The sequence below is a fragment of the Pseudonaja textilis genome, chromosome 5 (assembly GCF_049901715.1).
Source record: "Pseudonaja textilis isolate UNSWEBS1 chromosome 5, rPseTex1.2, whole genome shotgun sequence".
NCBI lineage: Eukaryota > Metazoa > Chordata > Lepidosauria > Squamata > Elapidae > Pseudonaja > Pseudonaja textilis.
This window is the reverse complement of record NC_141994.1, coordinates 69641312-69661345: the sequence shown is the minus strand read 5'-3', so window position 1 is coordinate 69661345 and position 20034 is coordinate 69641312. Positions and strand designations below refer to the sequence as shown.

The 20034-nt window shown below is 42.5% G+C and overlaps 1 protein-coding gene across 1 annotated transcript; it reads left to right on the top strand.

Moving 5' to 3' along the window:
• The first annotated feature begins 13900 nt into the window (after window positions 1–13900).
• Window positions 13901–15165, top strand: LOC148125682 (uncharacterized). The gene is made up of 3 exons (XM_087935615.1): window positions 13901–13998; window positions 14182–14368; window positions 14500–15165. Exons 1-3 carry the CDS (start codon window positions 13901–13903, stop codon window positions 15163–15165), a joined length of 951 nt encoding a protein of 316 aa, XP_087791741.1.
• Window positions 15166–20034: the final 4869 nt, after the last annotated feature.

Sequence of the window (20034 nt, the reverse complement as noted above, 5' to 3'; positions counted from 1 at the left end):
CCACTAAAGAGAGAAGATGGCAAGGAAGTAACAGGCAGCAGAGAGAAAGCAGAGCTGCTTAACTCATTCTTTCATCAGGCTTCACGTGAAAAGAAACTATAGCCCAACGCACCAAAAACTAAATGTAAAAGACAGACTAGAAAGAACATTTCAAACAAGCAAGAAAATGAAAAGAGAACACCTGTCTGATTTTGATGGATATAAATCACTGGGACCTAATGGATTCCATTAGAATAAATTTCTAGCCTGGTGCCTTAACTACTAGACCAAACTGCCTCTTCTGCTTTGTTGCTCAGAAAATCTCATGAGGATATCCGTGAACGTGGCAGAAGTCCAATCCAGGAGACAATGTTTTACTTATTTATGCATTTATTTATTAGCAATTAACAATTAATTCGCCCAAATAAGATAGAACCTGCTAACAAATTAAAGCAAGACCATATATACTCGCCAAGGTTTAGGAACAAGATAATTAGGGGACTGGAGGCTAAAACATACAATGAATGTTTGCAGAAACTGGGCATGGCTAGTCTAATGAAGAGAAGGACCAGGGGAGACAGGAGAGCAGTCTTCCAAAATTTGAGGGGCTGCCACAGAGAGGAGGAAGGGGTCAAGCTATTTTCCAAGGCATCCGAAGGCCAGACAAGGAATAATGGATGGAAACTGAACAAGGAGAGATTCAACCTGGAAATAAGAAGAAATTTCCTGACAGTGAGAATAATCAACCCATGGAACCAAAATTGCCTTCGGAAGTTGTGGGGGCTTCATCAGTGGAGGCTTTCAAGAAGAGACTGGACTGTCATCTGTCAGAAATGGTGTAGGGTCTTCTGATTGGGTGGGTGGGTGGGGTTGGACTAGATGACCTACAAGGTCCCTTCCAACTCTCTTAATCTGTACCTGTATCAGTCCATTGAGATCCCATTCCAAAGGTTTCCCTCTTTTGAGGAGAGAGTGAGATAGGAGCTTTGAGCTTTGGGAAAAGGAAGTCCCAGAGCAAAGGTGTTTAGGTGGGCCTTCACAAACAGCCTGTCGCCCAATCCAAGCTTTTCACATTAAAATAAAAATTTTGAGACCAAGATTTGAGCCAGTTTTGGGTTCGCTCAGAAGATTAAGATTTAGCTGTCTCCCTCTCTCTCCCTTTGATCTTGCTTTCTCTATCTCATTTCTGACCTCTTTAAAAAAATCATTTGCCCTTAAATCGGTGGCTTGTAGAGAATGATAGCAAACCTATTCAGTTGTATTTTGCAAGCAAGCAAGGTTTTAATACCTGCTTGGAGTAATTTAGGAAGAAAAAGGAAAAAGGGAGAGATCAGAATTCATGCCATGGGTGACTCGCTCTACCTGTTAAGTGTAGTGAAGAGAAGTGAAGTTCTAGGGAAGAGAAGGACCAGGGGAGATAGGAGAGCAGTCTTCCAATATTTGAGGGGCTGCCACAGAGAGGAGGAAGGGGTCAAGCTATTTTCCAAGGCACCCAAAGGCCAGACAAGGAACAATGGATGGACACTGACCAAGGAGAAATTCAACCTGGAAATAAGGAGAAGTTTTCTGACAGAGAGAACAATCAATCAATGGAACAGCTTTGACTTCAGAAGTTGTGGGAGCATCATCACTGGAGGCTTTCAAGAAGAGACTGGTCTGCCCTCTGTCAGAAATGGTGTGTAGGGTCTCCTGCTTGGCCAGGGGGTTGGACTAGATGACCTAAAAGGTCCCTTCCAACTCTGTTAATCTCTAATGTGTTCTGATAATAGATTTGTTTCTCTCTGAGGAGAATTATGTCAGTTTTGCTATGCAATATGTATCCTTGACATATAGTAAAAAAACAAACAAACCATAATACAGGTTGTCTTTGGAGTTCCTTTAGGGACCTTTCAAAGTTACAACATCACCAAAAAAAGTGACTTATGACCATTTTTCACACTTATAACCATTGCAGCCTCCCCATGGTCACGTGATCAAATTTGGCTGCTTGGCAACAGGTTCATACTTATGACGGCTGTGTCTCGGAGTCACCCTTTTGTGGGCTTCTGACAAGCAAAGCCAGATTCACTTAAGAACTTTGTTGTTAACTTAATAGAACTTCAGTGAAGTTAACAACTATGGCAAGAAAAAAAAGGAAAAAACTCTCTTAACAAATATTTCACTTAACAACATACATTTTGGGCTCAATTGCTACCTGTTGTCATTGTTGCTTGGCTATCAGCTAAAGACAATTTCAATTATTCTGGCATTTCAATGGATGAAAAATCCCTTTGGGGCTGGCTCCTAAGATTAGGGCTCTGCCGATGAAGAGAGTTGCAATCGGTCCTGGGTTTGGCTAGGAATTGGGAAACATAGTTTGTTGGGGGAAGTATGTAAAGATAGGTTGCTCTGTCCCAGTTTTGATAGGCGAATTTCCAGTTGAACATCACCTTTTCTGGGGGGAAAAAAACCATGATGGATTGTCTTTGTTACTTTGACGTGCAACGATGGGAAGTACAGGCAGTCCATACAACAGTTCATTCAGTGACCGTTTGAAGTTACAATAACATTGAAAAAAGTGACTTATGACTGTTTTTCACACTTCCGACCGATGCAATATCCCCATGGTCACGTGATCAAAATTCAACTAATATATACATCGGTTGCAGAGTCCTGGGCTTATGTGTTTGTGACCTTTTGACAAAGTCAATGGAGAAGTCAGATTCACTTAAACAACCCTGTTACTACTGTGTTTTCCCCAAAATAAGACCCTGTCTTATATTGTTTTTCTACCAAAAAAGGCACTTATTTTCAGGGGATGTCATCCACTGATTAACCTCACTTGCGTGCATCGCCCCCAGGTCTCCTTTTCACTGTCAGAGGCCTTCAGCAACTTCTTCTTCGGCCGGCAAGGCTTTCCTGAAGGCCTCTGCAGCTGACAATAGAGCCCTGGATCAATCCAGAGCTTTGTTATCAGTTACAGAGGCCTTCGGGAAAGCCTTGCCGGCTGTAGAAGAAATGGGCCAGCAAGGCAGATGTCGGTGTGTGCAAGGCCTGGCTACAACTGTCCAAAAGTAAATAGTAGGGCAGCTCCAGATACCCTTCTCCACACCCTACCTTAATTTTTAGCTGTGAACTCTGGAATGGGAGGGGTCTTAATTAGGGTTTATTTTGGGGCATAGGGCTTATATTGGGCACATGCGCAAAAATCAAGCTAGGACTTAATTTCAGGGTAGGTTGTATTTTCAGGGAAATCAGGGTAACTTAAAATCTGCAGGGAATCACTTAATAACTATTTGCCACTTGTTGGTTTCGTGATGGGCTGTTGGGGAGCCACCCAGTCTTCTCCCACCAATATCGACAGAGCAAGTCACTAGTATATAAAATGAGAGCAAACCTTCCTCCCTTCTAGAACCGATGTTGTTATATAAACTGTTTATATTTTAATGTAAAATACCCAGAGCTATTTCGGAAGGGCAGCATTGAAATGAAGCAAATAATAGCACCAATTCATTAGGCTCCTAAGTATAGTATATACAACAGCCATAATTAAATGTTTATTAAGTTATACAAAGATGGTGGCCTCCCATCTTAATTTTTCCTGCCTCCTGCCTGCTTTCTTTCTCTATGAACCATGGATCAGTAGCGCGACGACAATAACAATAATTATTAATTTACTCAATTATATTAATTATAACGTCCATTGATGCACGCTGGGTTTGGACACATGGGTGTTGAGTGTTATTGACTTTTTTCCATCTTCAGAATTCATCCTTGTTTTTTTGCATTTTTTTTTTTTGCTGTGAAACAAAACTTGCAAATGTTGGAGACAAGCAAGTGAGCTACCGAGTTCTAACCTCTCTTGAGCGAGGTTTAGAAATGATAGAACCAGTCCGGACTAGCATTGCTGAAGCTTCCCCAGGCCATACAGTCCTGAAGAATGTGGAAAGACTGACCTGTTAAAAAACAAAACAAAAAAACAAGCATTCTTGAAGTTATCAGAAGAACTTTTAATTCAGGTCAGAGATTCTGGCAACTCAAAGGCTCAAAAATATTTTGGGGTTTTAGTCTATACTATTTCCAGGGTTTTGGTCTATGCGGTAAGCAGCTGCTTGGTACCCTCCAGATTTATCCGCGTAGAATTCCCACATAAGGCAAACCATGGTGAGAATTTAGAAGTGTGTTTGTCTTTATCTGGTATAGCATTGTGTGATGGAGAAGAAGGGCATTCACAGAGGAATCTCTGTCTGTCTGTCTATCATCTATCTTTCTCTATCTTTATCTGTATCTCTGTCTCTGTCTCTATCTCTCTCATCTCTCTCTCTCATCTGTCTATCTATCATCTGTATCTATCTATCTATCTATCTATCTATCTATCTATCTATCTATCTATCTATCTATCTATCTATCCATCCATCCATCCATCCATCATCTATCATCTCTCTCTCATCTGTCTATCTCTATCTCTATCTATCTATCTATCTATCTATCTATCTATCTATCTATCTATCTATCTATCTATCTATCTATCTGTATCTGTAATCTATTTATCATCTATTTTTATCTTTCTGTCTGTCTGTCTGTCTGACTGTCTGTCTGTCTGTCCATCCATCCGTCCACCCCTCCATCCATCATCTATCATCTCTCTCATCTGTCCCAATAAGACAAACAATAACCAAAGGGGAACAGAAACCTTTTAACGAGTCTTACAAATCCCCAGTTAAAAGGCTGCTGCAAACTAATTAACTTTGATAAGCACAAACCTCACCAAAACTGTACGAGACTGCCAAGAATCACACATAAGAAATATTTCACAACACAAGAGTCTTCAAACACCAACTTCAGATACTGTAATGTCCATGAGGCTGAGTTTCAAAATGTCTTTGCTTCCTGCAAAGGATGTTAGCTTCACAGCTGCCTTTTATCTTCCTAAAGGAGGGGCCATTACCTTGAAGCCTTACTCCTGAGTCACCCGTGCTGTTGCAGCTGTTCTTTCCTGCGAGCAATCCTGCGTGCACGCACACTTGGCACAGACTCCTCGGGAACCTCCTCATTGCTGCTGCCAGCCCCCACAATCTCTGAAGGCAGCAGTTCACTCCCTAATGGTCCTGGCCTCTCATCTGAGTCCTCACTCTCCTCAGTCATCCACACCTGCTGCTGGCTAACCACAACAGTGTGCTGACTTCTGCTGTATGGTATTGTATATAAACAAGTTTCTTATGTACATGAGTCCTGCAGAATTATTTACTTGTGTGCTGGTTGGATGTGCTGCAAAACTCTGACAACCATCCTATTTTCCTTTAGTGTATTGTTAATGTACTTATCTCCCCTAACTATCACAATGAACACTAGTGTGCAATGAAAACAACCCAATTAATCTTTGGGAAAGCTGGGATTATTCATGAAAAGTCCTTTTGCACCTTCGCCTGGATTGTGTTTGCCTCTCCCCAAGGAAGATACACCTTACAATTTGGGAAATCCCAATCTATGAAAACTTTCCTCCTCTTCATTACTCTGCCAAGGCTATTCAGAAATTCAGATCAGCAAAACGGTTGACTGTTTTGACAGAGTTGAACGAGAAAGTCCATTACCTATGATAAAGCTCTCATTACAAGTAGTCCATGATATACAACCACAACTGAGCCTCAAAATTCTGTTGTTAAGAGAGACAGCTGTTGTTTTGTCTCGTTTTACTACTTTTCCTGCCACAGTTGTAAAGCGAATCACTGCAGTTGTGAAGTTCGTAACATGGTTTGTCAAGTGAATCTGTTATAAGTACATGCCAGTTGCCAAGCGGTCGAATGTTGATCACGTGACCATGGGGATGCTGCACTGGTCCTTAGCGTGAGAAACTTTCATAAGTCTGTTTTTTCAGTGCTGTTGTGAATTCAAATGGTCACTAGAGGAATGGATGTAAGTCAAGGACTACTTAGATCCGTGATGGCGAACTTATGGCATGCGTGCCAGATGTGGCACGCAGAGCCATTTCTCCCGGCACGTGAGAGGTCACCTAGAAGAGCCCCACTGCCGCTGCCTGACAGCTGATTCTCGAGTATCTGGCACGCATGCGCAGGGGGAGGGGGAAGGGTGCATGGGAGATGCACGCGCATGCACAGAAATGCACAGTGCATGAGGGATCGTGCATGCACACGCAAAGATGCATGGTGTGAAGGGGATCGTGCATTCATGCTCATAGATGTGGCGCATGAGAGGGGAATCGTGAATGCATCTGCAGGAGCCATGGGGAGGCAGCACGCATTGCTTTCTGGGTGCTGGCACACAAATGTGCTCAAGCAAACATGCACACAATTATCGGCCGAAAAAGGTTAGCCCCCACTGACCTAGATGGTCTTATTCAGTCATGATAATCCCATAATTTTATTCTTTCATTGTTTTGACCTCTCCTTTGGCAGTTGAAAATCCACTGCTCTGGAGCAACAGGTAACACAAACATATTTACCCAAGATGTCTATAAAACAAAAATTGCTGCTGGAAACATAAGAGAGATATCCATACAATTCAGATATTTTGTCTCTTGATTTCTACTTGGAAAAGGACGGGGCAGAAAATGGCTTCTTCAGCCTTCCAGCTGACGCTGAACAACAATTCCCAGCAGCCCCAGCTAGCATGGTCATTTACAGGAATGCTGGGAGTTGTAGTCCAGCAACCTCTAGAGTAGGGGTGTCAAACTGGTGGCCCGAGGGCCGGATATGTCACGCATAGGCCATGTCCACCCCAGCTCTGAGAATGGGAAAAACGTCATGATATGTCACGTGATGGGGTGAGTTTGACACCCATGCATCTAGAGGATTCAAGTGACTCCATTTTGGGAATGTTATTACGACATTGTGTCACATTACAAGTGTGTGTTTTTATGCGGGCATGTGTTGGTTTTCCCCAATTGCACCAAAACTGAAACCATTTTTTTAAACCTAGTTTTTCTCCATTTGGTAAAGCAATTCTGCCTTTCTCTTCAAATAATTTTTATTTTATTTAAAACAAAAAAAAAAAGGTAAAATGCAAAACTCCAAGAAAAAAAAAAATTCCACAGGAACAAAACAAAACAAAAGAAAGAAAATGCTAAAAATGCATTAAAAAGACACAAAAACACATTTTTTTTTTTAATGTGTATGTGATTTCTCCATCCTCTCTCGTTCTCACATGTTGATTGCTGGCATAATGTTCTGCTTTGGATACACCCTTCTTTTAATTAAATAGTTTAGTCTCTTGCTACCATCGCCGAATTCCCCACTGATTTACAAAAAAAAGGGGGTGTTTTTTTCCCCGACTGATGGAAATATTTGCATTTGTTAATCTCAAAGATGAGTGGGTCCTAAAGCTTTCTCGTCCTTTGCTTATGGGGCAGCTGCCTGCCATGAGGATGTTTGTGTGACAAGAAGAAAGGAGAAGAATGATTAGCTGTTCTAATTCCTAAATTATCTCTGTTGCAGCAGATGAAAGGTGAAATGTGTAGCTGCTGGGCAGAACAATGACTCCCTTCCATCGACTCTACTGATACAACTGGGTGAGGGGAGAGATATTTGATGAATGCACCCAGGAAAAGAAATCCCCCCCGCAGGAAGAAAGCTAGTATTTCAGGGAGAGGAATTCCCCACATGAAGAAATCTAGCATGTAATGAAGAGATTCGTTCTCCCCTCCAGCTGGGTTCATAAGTGTCTGCTGGTGAAGTACCATGTCAACATCTCAACTCTTGACCTTGAAGTGTGGATAGGCCTGGATTTAAGGCCTTTATTGGGCCCACAGTTACAATCGTAAGGTGCAAAGGTCACAATCCCTATGTTGCATTTGCACAATGGGATGATCTTTAAAAAAAAATCCAGTAGTTGCATTCACACTAGAATGATTAGGGGACTGGAGACTAAAACATACGAAGAATGGTTACAGGAACTGGGCATCATGGCTAGTCTAGTGAAGAGAAGGACCAGGGGAGACATGATAGCAGTCTTCCAATATTTGAGGGGCTGCCACAGAGAGGAGGAAGGGGTTAAGCTATTCTCCAAAGCATCTGAAGGCCAGACAAGGAAGAATGGATGGAAACTGAACAAGGAGAGATTCAAGCTGGAAATAAGGAGAAATGTTGTGACAGTGGGAACAATCAACCCATGGAACAGAAGTTGCCTTCAGAAATTGTGGGAGCACCATCACTTGAGACTTTCAAGAAGAGATTGGACTGCCATTTGTCAGAAATGGTGTAGGGTCTCCTGCTTGGGCAGGGGGTTGGACTAGATGACCTACAAGGTCCCTTCCAACTCTGATTATCTGTTATTTGTTGCACAATATGGTCTCCCCAAACAATGAAGCTCAATTATTGTTTAACTTGGTTCTCTGCTTTACACAATGTAGTAAGACTGTGGCTGTTTCCCTCAGAGAGGCAGTGTGGTATAGTGGTGAAGGCGAATAAAGAGACGGTATGATGGTTGCGCTGTCCCTGGGTCATGTGATAAACATTTGCAACCTTCCCAGCCGGCTTCTGACAAGCAAGGGTGGGATTCAAATTTCTTAACAACCGGTTCTTGGGTATGGCCTAATTTGTGGGTGTGGCTTGGTGGTCATGTGACTGGCTGGGCGTGGCTTGTATGTAAATATTATAAAATATTTGTGTAAATATTATAAAATATTTGTGTAAATATTGAATCTTTTATAAAAAAAAATGAGCTACTTTTACCCAAAATCAGGCAAAGCAGGCCGGTAGATTGAGTTACTCACAGAATCACAGATTCACTTAGAGATCTGTGTTTCTGCCATCGGCTATCTGAGTCTGCAGTGAATAATAAAACCTTCAGTCCTTAGGGAGGTTCAGCTCTGCTTAAAAGTCAAAGATCTAAAGATTAGCTACAAAGCAAGAAATCCAGTGATTTCCTGCTTTCTAGATAATCTAAATCTCCCGGCACAGCAGAACAGCTCATGGTCAGGAAAAAAAAAAAAAAGGAAAAATAGCAACTTAGCCGGCAAGTTTGCCAGGTAAGGAGTGAGTGGGCCAGGAGGGTTCCCATGGGTCATGTGGGCGGTGCAGCCTTGTGTTCTTGCGTAGCCTGGATTAATTGCTTTGTTTGGGTGCTCTCGGGGTGACATTTCTCTGCGGCCCACCAAAATTTTCTCGTGGACCACCAGGGGGCTGCGACCCACCGGTTGGCAGCCGCTGGTCTATGGGGTCACCAAAAATCAGATACAACTTAGCGACTGAACAGCAACAGTGTTAGTTTTTCTTCTACAGGTTGTATCTATATTTCCCCCCACAAAATGGCGGGCAACCAACTTTAATTTTCAGCAGTGATAATCCCGTAAAAAGGGATGTTTTATCTCTTATACACTTTGCTTTAAACCATTCCAGCTTCTTAATTATTTTAATTGTGTTACTAACCTAATTTAATTTTTGAGAATGAATTAAAAAAAATAAAATAAAATAAAGTTAAGATAGGGCCAGGAGCCCAGTGGGCACCATGTTGCTTACATACGTTGATTTGTTCCACAAGATAGTAACCTAGCAGTATTTTTTCTTGCACATTCCTACTTAATGTTTGAATTTTATACTAATTATGGCCCATCCACTGACATTTTCCTCCATCATGTGCAGCCCTGCGCTGGCAGTTAAATCAGTAAAATTTAACATAAAAGCAAGGTAAAACAATTAAACTGGAAGAATATTTGATTAAATTGTTCCCTGGTTTATAGAGAAGTACATTGAAATGGAAAACTGGTGAACTTCCTCTTCTTCTTCCTTTTTTTAAATGGCCAGAATATTTTATGTTCCTTATCAAAGTCTGCGAGTTCTTTGTGCTTCTTTGTGATTAAAATTGCTACTTTGGAGATATTCATTCTGAATGTTATTTCACTTGCCTCTTATTCCAACCCCTGCCCCCTTTCCTCTTCTAGGAATGTTTTGATCTTTTTTCTTCTTCTGTAGGTGGTAAAATATTGATTCCTTTGAAAGGATTCGACAAAATAATTGACTGAAGGAGATGATTGGAATCCCATTGTTCCCACCTACGGCTTCATTGAAAGTTGTCTGACATACTGGCAGTGGAAAATTGGATATTCCCTCTGCTCCAGAAGTCCTGCTGATCTAGAACCGTGCAACAAAAGATATTGATGGAAAAACTGATAGAAAGAGTCTCAGTTTCTCTTCCTGCCTCTAAGCAGGGGTGTGTGTGTGTGTGTGAGTCTCGGTCAGGGGCTCAACACCTACCAAATGACGAATGCGGAGTGGCAGCGAAAGGCACATCGCCCAGTGGCACACTTGTCTCTGTAACCACTTTCAAACTCATGCGGGTTTAGAACAACAGCCCGAAGAGTTATGGCAACACGCTTGGAAATAAAAAGTGTGAATAGAAGATAAGAGGGATTACTTGACTTCAGAAGCACGTTCAAAAGACTCTTGCTGGATCTGGCCCAATGATCAAATGGTTGTGCATTGTATGTGTGCTTTTAACATGGTACTGAATACCATTCCTAAACCTTTCTGAAGGACTTTGCTCCAGCTAAGCTCTATTTCATTGCTTGCCTGTCTGCTGCCTTGTGTGTCTGTCCATCCGTCCATCCATCCATCCATCCATCCATCCATCCATCCATCCATTTATCTATCCATCTATCCCTCCCTCTTTCCCACTCTTTCTCTGTATCTAGCATATATCCATCTGTCCATCTGTCTATTCATCCTTGCATCCATCCATCTTTTTGCCTATCCATCTATCAATTGATCCATCGATTGATCGATCCATCTATCCATCCTTCCCTCCCTCCCTCCCTTCCTCCCACTATTTCTCTGTCTCTAGTATCTATCCATCTGTCCATCTGCTATTCATCTTTGCATCCATCCATCCATCTTTTTGTCCATCCATCTATCAATTGATCCATCGATCGATCCATCAATTGATCCATCCATCCATCCATCCATCCATTCATCCGATTATTTCTGTCTCTGGCATTTATACGTTGGTTCATTTGTCCAGCTCTCCATTTTTTGTCCATCCATCTTTCTTTCTTTCTTTCTTTCTTTCTTTCTTTCTTTCTTTCTTTCTTTCTTTCTTTCTTTCTTTCTTTCTTTCTTTCTTTCTTTCTTTCTTTCTTTCTTTCTTTCTTTCTTTCTTTCTTCTATTTGAATCATCTGAGTCTACTACCGGTAGAACTTCAGAAATAGCAAAACAACCCTATGACAACATAACAATTATAGGACAACATGATCCACTACAATATAATAACTACGCATAGTAACTCTCACCAGCTTCTGGAGGACCATAGAAATGGAGGAAAGTGGGAGCCACCCTTGATTTGGGCAGGTGGGAGGATTGTGGTCAAGTTATTCTAAAGGAGGGCAGCCCTGGGACAGAGTACCAGCTATCGAACCCTTCCCTGTCATACCTTACCCACCAGGAACCAACTAAACTCCTTTAGGAACAATGTAAAGTGATACTACTAAGATTGTCCAGTATGCATGTGTACCATTGCATTTTAAACCATTTTTCTGTGCCTTAATATAGATACAATCTCTCTTTTTTTAATGTGGCTGCCCTCAACATTCATCTAGTTGAGTTCTTCCTTGCTCTACATACTTTGAGGCCAGATGTGGACTTAGTTATGTTGCAGCAGCTGCTTGGCTCCCCACATCTGTCACATGTTGGGGCCAGAACACGTGTGAATTAATTAACTGTAGCAGTTCCAGGAAGTTAATGTCTTTTTTTATATGGGTGCCCTTCACTCCAGGCTTGACAAATTGTTTTGAAAACCTAACTGCTAAATTTGACATTTTTTACTTAGGTGAAAAAAAAATGGATGCATTGTGGCATTTAAAAAAAACAATCCAGATACATATTTTGTACATCTGATTGAGTTTTTCTTTGGCTTCACTCACTACAACAGAGATTTTGTTGTTGGATATTCCTCCCCACAAAAGATGCTATTTATTACCGTGTTTCCCCCAAAATAAGACCCTGTCTTATTTTTTTTTTTTACCACCAAAAAAGGCACCAGGTCTTATTTTGGGGGGATGTCATCCACTGACTAACCTCACTTGGACATGTTGTCTGTCCCCGGCCTAATTTTCACTGTCAGAGGCTTTCAGGAACTTCTTCTGTGGTGAGCAAAGCCTTCCTGAAGGCCTCTGAAGCTGATAACAGAACTTTGGATTGATCCAGAGCTTTGTTATCAGCTACAGAGGCCTTCAGGAAAGCCTTGCCAGCCTTGCTGGCTGCAGAAAAAATGGGCCGGCAAGGCAGGTGTCAGAGTGTGCAAGGCCTCCCTACAATTGTCTAAAGGTAAATAGTAGGGTAGCTCCATCCCCCGCTTCCCCACCCTAGCTTAATTTTTACCCATGCACTCTGGAGTGGATGGGGTCTTAATTAGGGCTTATATTGGGCACACATGGGGAAATCAAACTAGGGCTTACTTTCGGGGTGTTTTGGGGGGAAACGGTACATAGAAATGATGTTAAATACAGATCTTATGAATTTGCATAAGAGCTTTGTAGATTCAGCATGACACAAGATGGCAGACCACTGTGATAGGAGCTCTCAACATCTTATGGCAGGGGTAGGCAACAGGAATTCTGGGAGTTGAAGTCCACAGGTCACACGGTTGCCATAGTTCCCTTGCCTTATGGATGCCCCCCCCCCCAGCAGAAATTTTGATTTATGAGAATTCCTCAGATCAGGGAAAATTGAGTACATTCTGAATTTAAATACAACCTGGCCCAGTTTAGCCTTCACAGCTTCTCGCATACTTAAAAGAGAGAAAAAGAACCAGCAATTGTTGCCAGTAAACATGATGATATTTCCACAATATAATGAAGACTTGCTTCCTTGTGGCCAGATTGGGAAATATTGTGAGTTACATCATAGCACAGTGGTTGCCAACCAGTGGGCTGGCGACTACTGGTGGTCCATGAGAAAATTCTGGTGGCCCACAGAGAAATGTCACCCCCAAAGCATCCCCTAAGCAATTAATCTAGGCTGCACTGCCCATATGGCCCGCGGGGACACAAGGCTTGAAAACTTGCATTGCGAACAACACGAGGTAGTGAGGGGAGGGGGGAAAGGGCAGAGAAGGGGAACTTGCTCCAATCTCCCCATGCGCCTCGCCTGGCCACTGGGCTGCTCCTTTCTCCTTCTTTCTTCTTCTGCTTTTGGTAGCACGCAAGGAAAGCAGCAAAAGTCTTTCTTTCTCTCCCCCAAACTCCACTAGAAATGAGTTTTGGGGACCCTGCAAGGCCTCCTGTTCCAAGACGCTGCACTGGTGCAACAAGTCTCACAAAGACTCATTTCTGGCAGAGTTTTGGGGGAGAGAAGAAAGACTTCTGCTGCTTCTGCTGCTTTCCTTGCATGAAGCCAAAAGAGTCTCTCTCTCTCTCTCTCTCTCTCTCTCTCTCTCTCTCCCTCCCTCCCTCAGGGGTTTACAGAGTCAACCTATGGCCCCCAACATTTTACCCACCTTGGAAGGATGGAAGGCTGAGCCAACTTTGAACTGGTCAGAATCAAACTGCTATATATATTTATCGAATAACTATATTTTATTTTATTTATTTATTTTATTTTGTCAAGCGATTATAAGATAACAGGTATACGTATAAGCATGGTTAGGAATACATGAAATGGATACATACATATATATATATATATATATATATATATATATATATATATATATATATATATATATATATATAAGAAACAATAGGACAGGGATGGTAGGCACGTTGGTGCACTTATGCACGCCCTCTAAAGTTTAAGGTTAAATATATACAGTATAAATATATATATTTGCTGATGTTTTGTTTGAACTAGATTTGTATATCTGTGATTGAATGACCTGTGTGCATGCTGTACACTAAATAGAAGCCAATAGCACATTGTATGAATTCAATTACATACATCATTAGAAAACTTGAAATACCAAATTAGGAATAGATTGTCCTAGAAAAAAATGTATATGGTTGCTAGGAGTGGAAAACAACTTGATTGCATATTGTCTGTCCATCCATCCATCCATCCATCCATCCATCCATCCATCCATCCATCCATCAATCTGTCCCTCCCTCCATCCATCCACCCCTCCCTCTCTCCAAACATCCATCCAAGCATCTCTCCACCCTCCAAGCATCCATCCATCCAACCATCCACCTCTCCAAACATTACATTGTTATTTGTATATGTCTTTTAGTGTTGTTCAGTTGTATGTTGTGGAAGAGCACCTTATTTCGTTGTTCTCAGGTTTCTGAGCACTATGACAATAAATCTATCTATCTATCTATCTATCTATCTATCTATCTATCTATCTATCTATCTATCTATCTATCTATCTATCTATCCAAACATCCATCCATCCATCCATCCATCCATCCATCAATCCATCCATCCATCCATCCATCCACTCCTCCCTCTCTCCAAGCATCCATCAATCCAAGCATCCCTCCATCCTCCAATCATCCCCTCCTTCCTCCCTCCCTCCCTCCCTCCCTCCCTCCCTCCCTCCCTCCAGGCATTCAGCCATCCATCCACCCACCTCTCCAAACATCCACTCCTCCAAACATCCATCCATCCATCCATCCCTCCCTCCCCTCCCTCCAATCCTCCCTCTCTCCAAACATCCATCCATCCATCCATCCATCAATCCCTCCCTCCCTCCATCCACTCCTCCCTCTCTCCAAGCATCCATCCATCCTTCAATCCAAGCATCCCTCCATCCTCCAAGCATCCCTCCCTCCCTCCAGGCATTCAGCCATCCATCCACCCACCTCTCCAAACATCCACTCCTCCAAACATCCATCCATCCATCCATCCATCCATCCCTCCCTCCAATCCTCCCTCTCTCCAAACATCCATCCATCCATCCATCCATCAATCCCTCCCTCCACTCCTCCCTCTCTCCAAGCATCCATCCATCCTTCAATCCAAGCATCCCTCCATCCTCCAAGCATCCCTCCCTCCCTCCAGGCATTCAGCCATCCATCCACCCACCTCTCCAAACATCCACTCCTCCAAACATCCATCCATCCATCCATCCATCCCTCCCTCCCTCCCTCCATCCACTCCTCCCTCTCTCAAAGCATCCATCCATCCTACAATCCAAGCATACCTTCATCCTCCAAGCATCCCTCCCTCCCTCCCTCTCCCTCTCTCCAAGCATCCACCCACTCAGTTGTACTAGAAGACAAGGTCCCTTCCAACTCTATTATTCTATGTTCTATGTTCTAACGGGGTCGTGGAGAAGAAGCAGAAGGATGAAGATAAGGCACAAAATATTTATACAGTGATTCTTTCCTTCTTTTTCTCCTTTCTAATCCTTGGTACTATATTTGCAAGGACAAAAAATATCCATGGACACATCCAGATGCCCCGTTCATTCGATAGCATATTGATGTTATTCTCTCAACCTTTCCCCCACCTGGTACCCTCCAACCATGTGAAGCTTCAACTCTTGGCATAGACTATTGCGGTTGGCAGTCCACGTACAACCAGATGATGCCAAGCTGGGGAAGAAGATTTCCTGGATCTGATGGAGGAACTGCTTTTGTTCTGGTGTTCAGCAGAAGTTTTATTTGGGAACCGAGCCCTGAGAAGATTTGGATGGATTGGCGAGTCGAAATTCATCCCCCTTTGTGGCTGGCCTGATTTCATCTTCCATGGTTGTTACCAGAGATTGAAAGGAAAGCTCAGTTGACATCCATGAAGAGGGAGAACCAACCTTCTCAAATTAGGAAAGAATAAGGAATAGAAGGAAAGTGGAAAATTTGGATAGGAGGAGATGTTGGGTGATTCATTGTGAGGAGTTTTGTGGACTGAGAAAATAAAAGTGCAAGAAGATCCAAGTATTGGGTAGGATTCAAGAAGGAGAAGAGGGGGTCACCTTATTGGGTCACCCCTCTTCTTTCACAGAGAAGAGGGGGGTCACCTTATTGTCTGAAGCAGGATGAAAAGTAACAGATAGAAGATCCTTCAAGAGAGACCCGACTTAAAATTTAGGAGGAATGTCATGACGGTGAGAACAACTAATCAAGGGAATAGCTCGCCCCCAGAAGTTGTGGGTGATCCATCACTGGAGGTTTTCAAGAACACATTGGACACACATTTGTCTGGAGGAGGTCTTCTGCTTGAACAGGGGGTTGGACTAGAGGACCTCCAGGATCCCTTCCAACTCTTATTCATTCAGCTCCCAATCAGCTTCCATTCAGCTTGGATTTATGGGAGAACTGCAGATCACACACCCATTTCATACCCCAATTCTACTCCAAGAGTAATTGTGATAAAGCAAGAATTAGTGAGAACTCACCACACATGCCACTTTTAATTCTTAGGGGAAAAATAAACTGTACATGTAATATTTATTTATTATTTATTAATTTTTTTACATCGCCCATCTCTCTACTAAGCGGCTCAGGGTAGCTTACGATGTCATAAAAAAGAATCAAAACCTTAAAAGCATCAGACATTAAAAGCTAAAACACTGAAATTAGAGCGGTACCTTGGGTACCCAATGGCTTTGAAACTCATCAAATTTGGTACTCAGAGCATTTTGACATGAAAATTTTGTCCCGCTACTCATTGTTTGTTTGGTACTCCATGTACAAGCTAAAATTTGACTGTACTGGCTGCCTGGAGACACACTACATTATTCCTTATGGGAAAAATCTGCTTGGTACTTCTCTCAAAAGTGCTTTTTCAAAAGGCACTTGGACTTTGCTTTTCCTTGAAGATGTTTCGCTTCTCATCCAAGAAGCTTCTTCAGTTCTTCTGTTCTGAAGAAGCTTCTTGGATGAGAAGCAAAACATCTTTAAGGAAAAGCAAAGACAGTCCAGGTGCCTTTTGAAAAAGCACCTTTGGGACAACCGTGACCTGGATGACTGAGAACCTCCATAGATATTTGGTGCTCATCCTGTTTGGTATTTATTTTATTTTATTTTTATTTATGTGATTTGTCAATCGCTTACAAGATAATAAGTATAAGTATAAACATGAGTAAGATAACAGACAACAGATAATCAGAATTGGAAGGGACCTTCTAGGTCATCTAGTCCAACCCCCGCCCAAGCAGATAACAGATAATCAGAGTTGGAAGGGACCTTGTAGGTCATCTAGTCCAACCCCCCACCCAAGTGGGAGACCCTATACCATTTCTGACAAATGGCAGTCCAGTCTCTTCTTGAAGGTCTCAAGTGATGGCACTCCCACAACTTCCGAGGGCAACTTCTGTTCCACGGGTTGATTGTTCTCACTGTCAGAAAGTTTCTCTCCTTATTTCCAGGTTGAATCTCTCCTTGTTCAGTTTCCATCCATTATTCCTTGTCTGGCCTTCAGGTACTTTGGAAAATATCTTGACCCCTTCTTCCTCTCTGTGGCAGTCCCTCAAATATTGGAAGACTGCTATCCTGTCTCCCCTGGTCTTTCTCTTTACTAGACTAGCCAAGACCAGTTCCTGTAACAGAATACAGGAATCAGGTACGAATAAATGGGGACAATAGGACAGGGACGGGAGGCACAATGGTGCACTTATGCACGCCCCTTACAGACCTCTTAGGAATGGGTGAGGTCAATAGTGGATAGTTTGATGTTAAAGGAGTGGGGGGTTAGAGGATGTAACCACAGAGTCAGGCATTGACCACTCTGTTGCTGAAGTCGTACTTTCAGCAACAGAGTTTGGAGTGGTTAACATTGAGTTTGTAGCTGTTGTGTGCTCTTGTATTGTTGTGGTTGAAGCTGAAGTAGTCATTGAATGGCAGGACACTGTAGCAGATAATTTTGTGTACTATGCTTAAGTCCAACTGTCGGCGGCGTAGTTCAAGATTGTCCAAACCCAAAATTTCAACCCTGGTGATGTAGGGTATTCTGTTGTGAGCAGAGGAGTGTAGTACTCTTCTCGTGAAATACTTCTGGACTAGCTCAATTGTATTATTGTCCAATATACAGTGCAGATTCCAGACAGATGAGCTGTATTCGAGTATTGATCTAGCAACTCAACTAACGATGAGTTAATCAATTAAGTATGAGTACCGAGGTACCACTGTAATATTAAAAAGGATTTTTAAAAAGCCCATTTGAAAACGGGGTGGAGCTGAGATCTTGTCAGTGGTGGAATTCAGCCAGTTTGCACCGCTTGGGGAGAACCGGTTGTTAACTTTTTGAGCAGTTTGGTGAAGTGGTTGTTGGAAGAAATCAGGGCAGAGAATCGGTTGTTAAATTATTTGAATCCCACCACGGGATCTTGAACTAATCTACTAACCATCTCCAAATATGTGTGCACATAGGGCCAGACAAAATAGCCCAGAGTTAAATGATAATTTATTATTATTTACTGCAAACAAGCGTGTAACTAGGTCAAAGGACAATTTTCAGAACAGACTGAGCTTGAGTAATTTTTCATCTTAGGTTTCTGTTTTTTTTTTTTTTCCCCTCCTGCTGTGGTTTCATCCGTTGTGAGAAACATTTTTGTTAATTTACAGTTCCATGCCTGGCATCAATGCGCCAGGTTAATTTAGTGATGTGCCCGCAAGGATCTTCCGATGAAGAAATATCCGAAAAAATGCTCGGGAAAGTTACGTCTGTTTTGGAAATGGCAAGTGTTTGTGTGAAGTTTAACTCCCCCCCGCTCCCTCTCACTCCCTGTATTAATAAGGAAGGGGTGGATTTTCAGAGCATTGTGAAATGGAGAAAAAAGGCCCAAAGATCTGAATATATGAACCATTATGCTAACAACGCTTGGAAAAAGTTTTGATCTTTCAAAAATCTGCGGCAGCTTTCATTGATGTGACTCCTTCTGTGATTAACCTGCATATTTGCATATAAATTGAAATATAACAAAATGCCATACAACTTCACTGACCTCCTTCCCAAAGGGGAGGGAAAAAAGTTAAAAAAAAAACCCAACCCCCCCCCCCACACCTCCTCAGTTCTGGAATTTTCTGACTATTCAAAGATTGGGGTCCAAGGGGAGGGGCGTGCTTTCATTCGTCTGAATCCTCTGTCCCCAGCAGCCAATTTTTCTCCCTGTCTTGTATTTAAGTGTGAAATGCAACTGAGCCGATATATGCAAACACACTCCCCTCTCTCTCTCTCTCCCCCGCACTCTCTCGCTCCCTCTCTCCCCAGTGAGACGCAGTGACGGAGACACGAAAGAGACTAACTTTTCTTTTTCAGCAAGTGGGTTCAACGATCTTCGAGTGCTTCCTCTAATCCTGCGTTGAGGCTCCTGCTCCAAGCCTGCCTTGTTAGACATGCATTAGCAGGAAACAATAGACACAACTCAAAAAAAACCAACAACAACATGCTAGTGACTTGTGATTCACCACCAGGGGTGGGCTTCAAAAATTTTAGCAAAAGGTTCTCTGCCTGGTTGTTGGGTGGGCGTGGCCATGGTGGGTGTGGCCTAGTTGGCCTCCTGCACTACGGTGAGGGGGCGTTTTTGCCCTCCCCGGGCTCCCAAGGCTTTCCTCGAGCCTCTGGGACAGTGGTGGGATTCACATTTTTTTTTTACTACTGTTAGGGATACACCCTAGCAGAACCTGCATGGCAGTCAGGCAGGCAGGCAAAATATGTGAGATAAACGTTTTTGTAGCTTACACTCAGTAAAACAGATACACCGTGCTAGTTAAATAGTTTATTCCAGTAAGAGTTATAGCATAGTCAAACAGTCCATATATCATTCACTAATTCAGTCCGTCCGGGGATTATTCAGTTGCAAATTCCAGTGTCGAAAAAGAGAGGTCAGTAAACTTACAAATATCAGTCCAGTAATATATCTCCTCACAGTAGAGATATGAAGAAGTCAACACTCCTTTCTTCCTTCAGCATTCAGCAACTCAGCACTAGGGAAACACGCAGTTAGCAAATCATCAATCCATCAAACCAGCAATCATCAGCAATTGTCAGCAATCCAACAGGTTCTCTTGCTCCCTCTTATGGTGGTTCAACACCGCACCCAAAATTACGTGCTTTGCAGTTTAAAGTGACACACACTTAAACTTACTATCATAGTTTATATATATTATTTTACCCAAACTACGTTAGGTAACCTTGTTATTCCTAACAACTACCGGTTCTGTGGGTGTGGCAGGGGAAGGATACTCTAAA

Excerpts from the sequence above, each read along its gene's own strand:
- LOC148125682 (XM_087935615.1), top strand. The coding sequence starts at position 13,901 with ATGGTTGCTAGGAGTGGAAAACAACTTGATTGCATATTGTCTGTCCAT. Across the intron at positions 13,999-14,181 it reads ATCCATCCATCCATCAATCT|GTTTCTGAGCACTATGACAA; the intron begins GTCCCTCCCTCC and ends CGTTGTTCTCAG. Across the intron at positions 14,369-14,499 it reads CTCTCTCCAAGCATCCATCA|ATCCATCCATCCATCCATCC; the intron begins ATCCAAGCATCC and ends ACTCCTCCAAAC.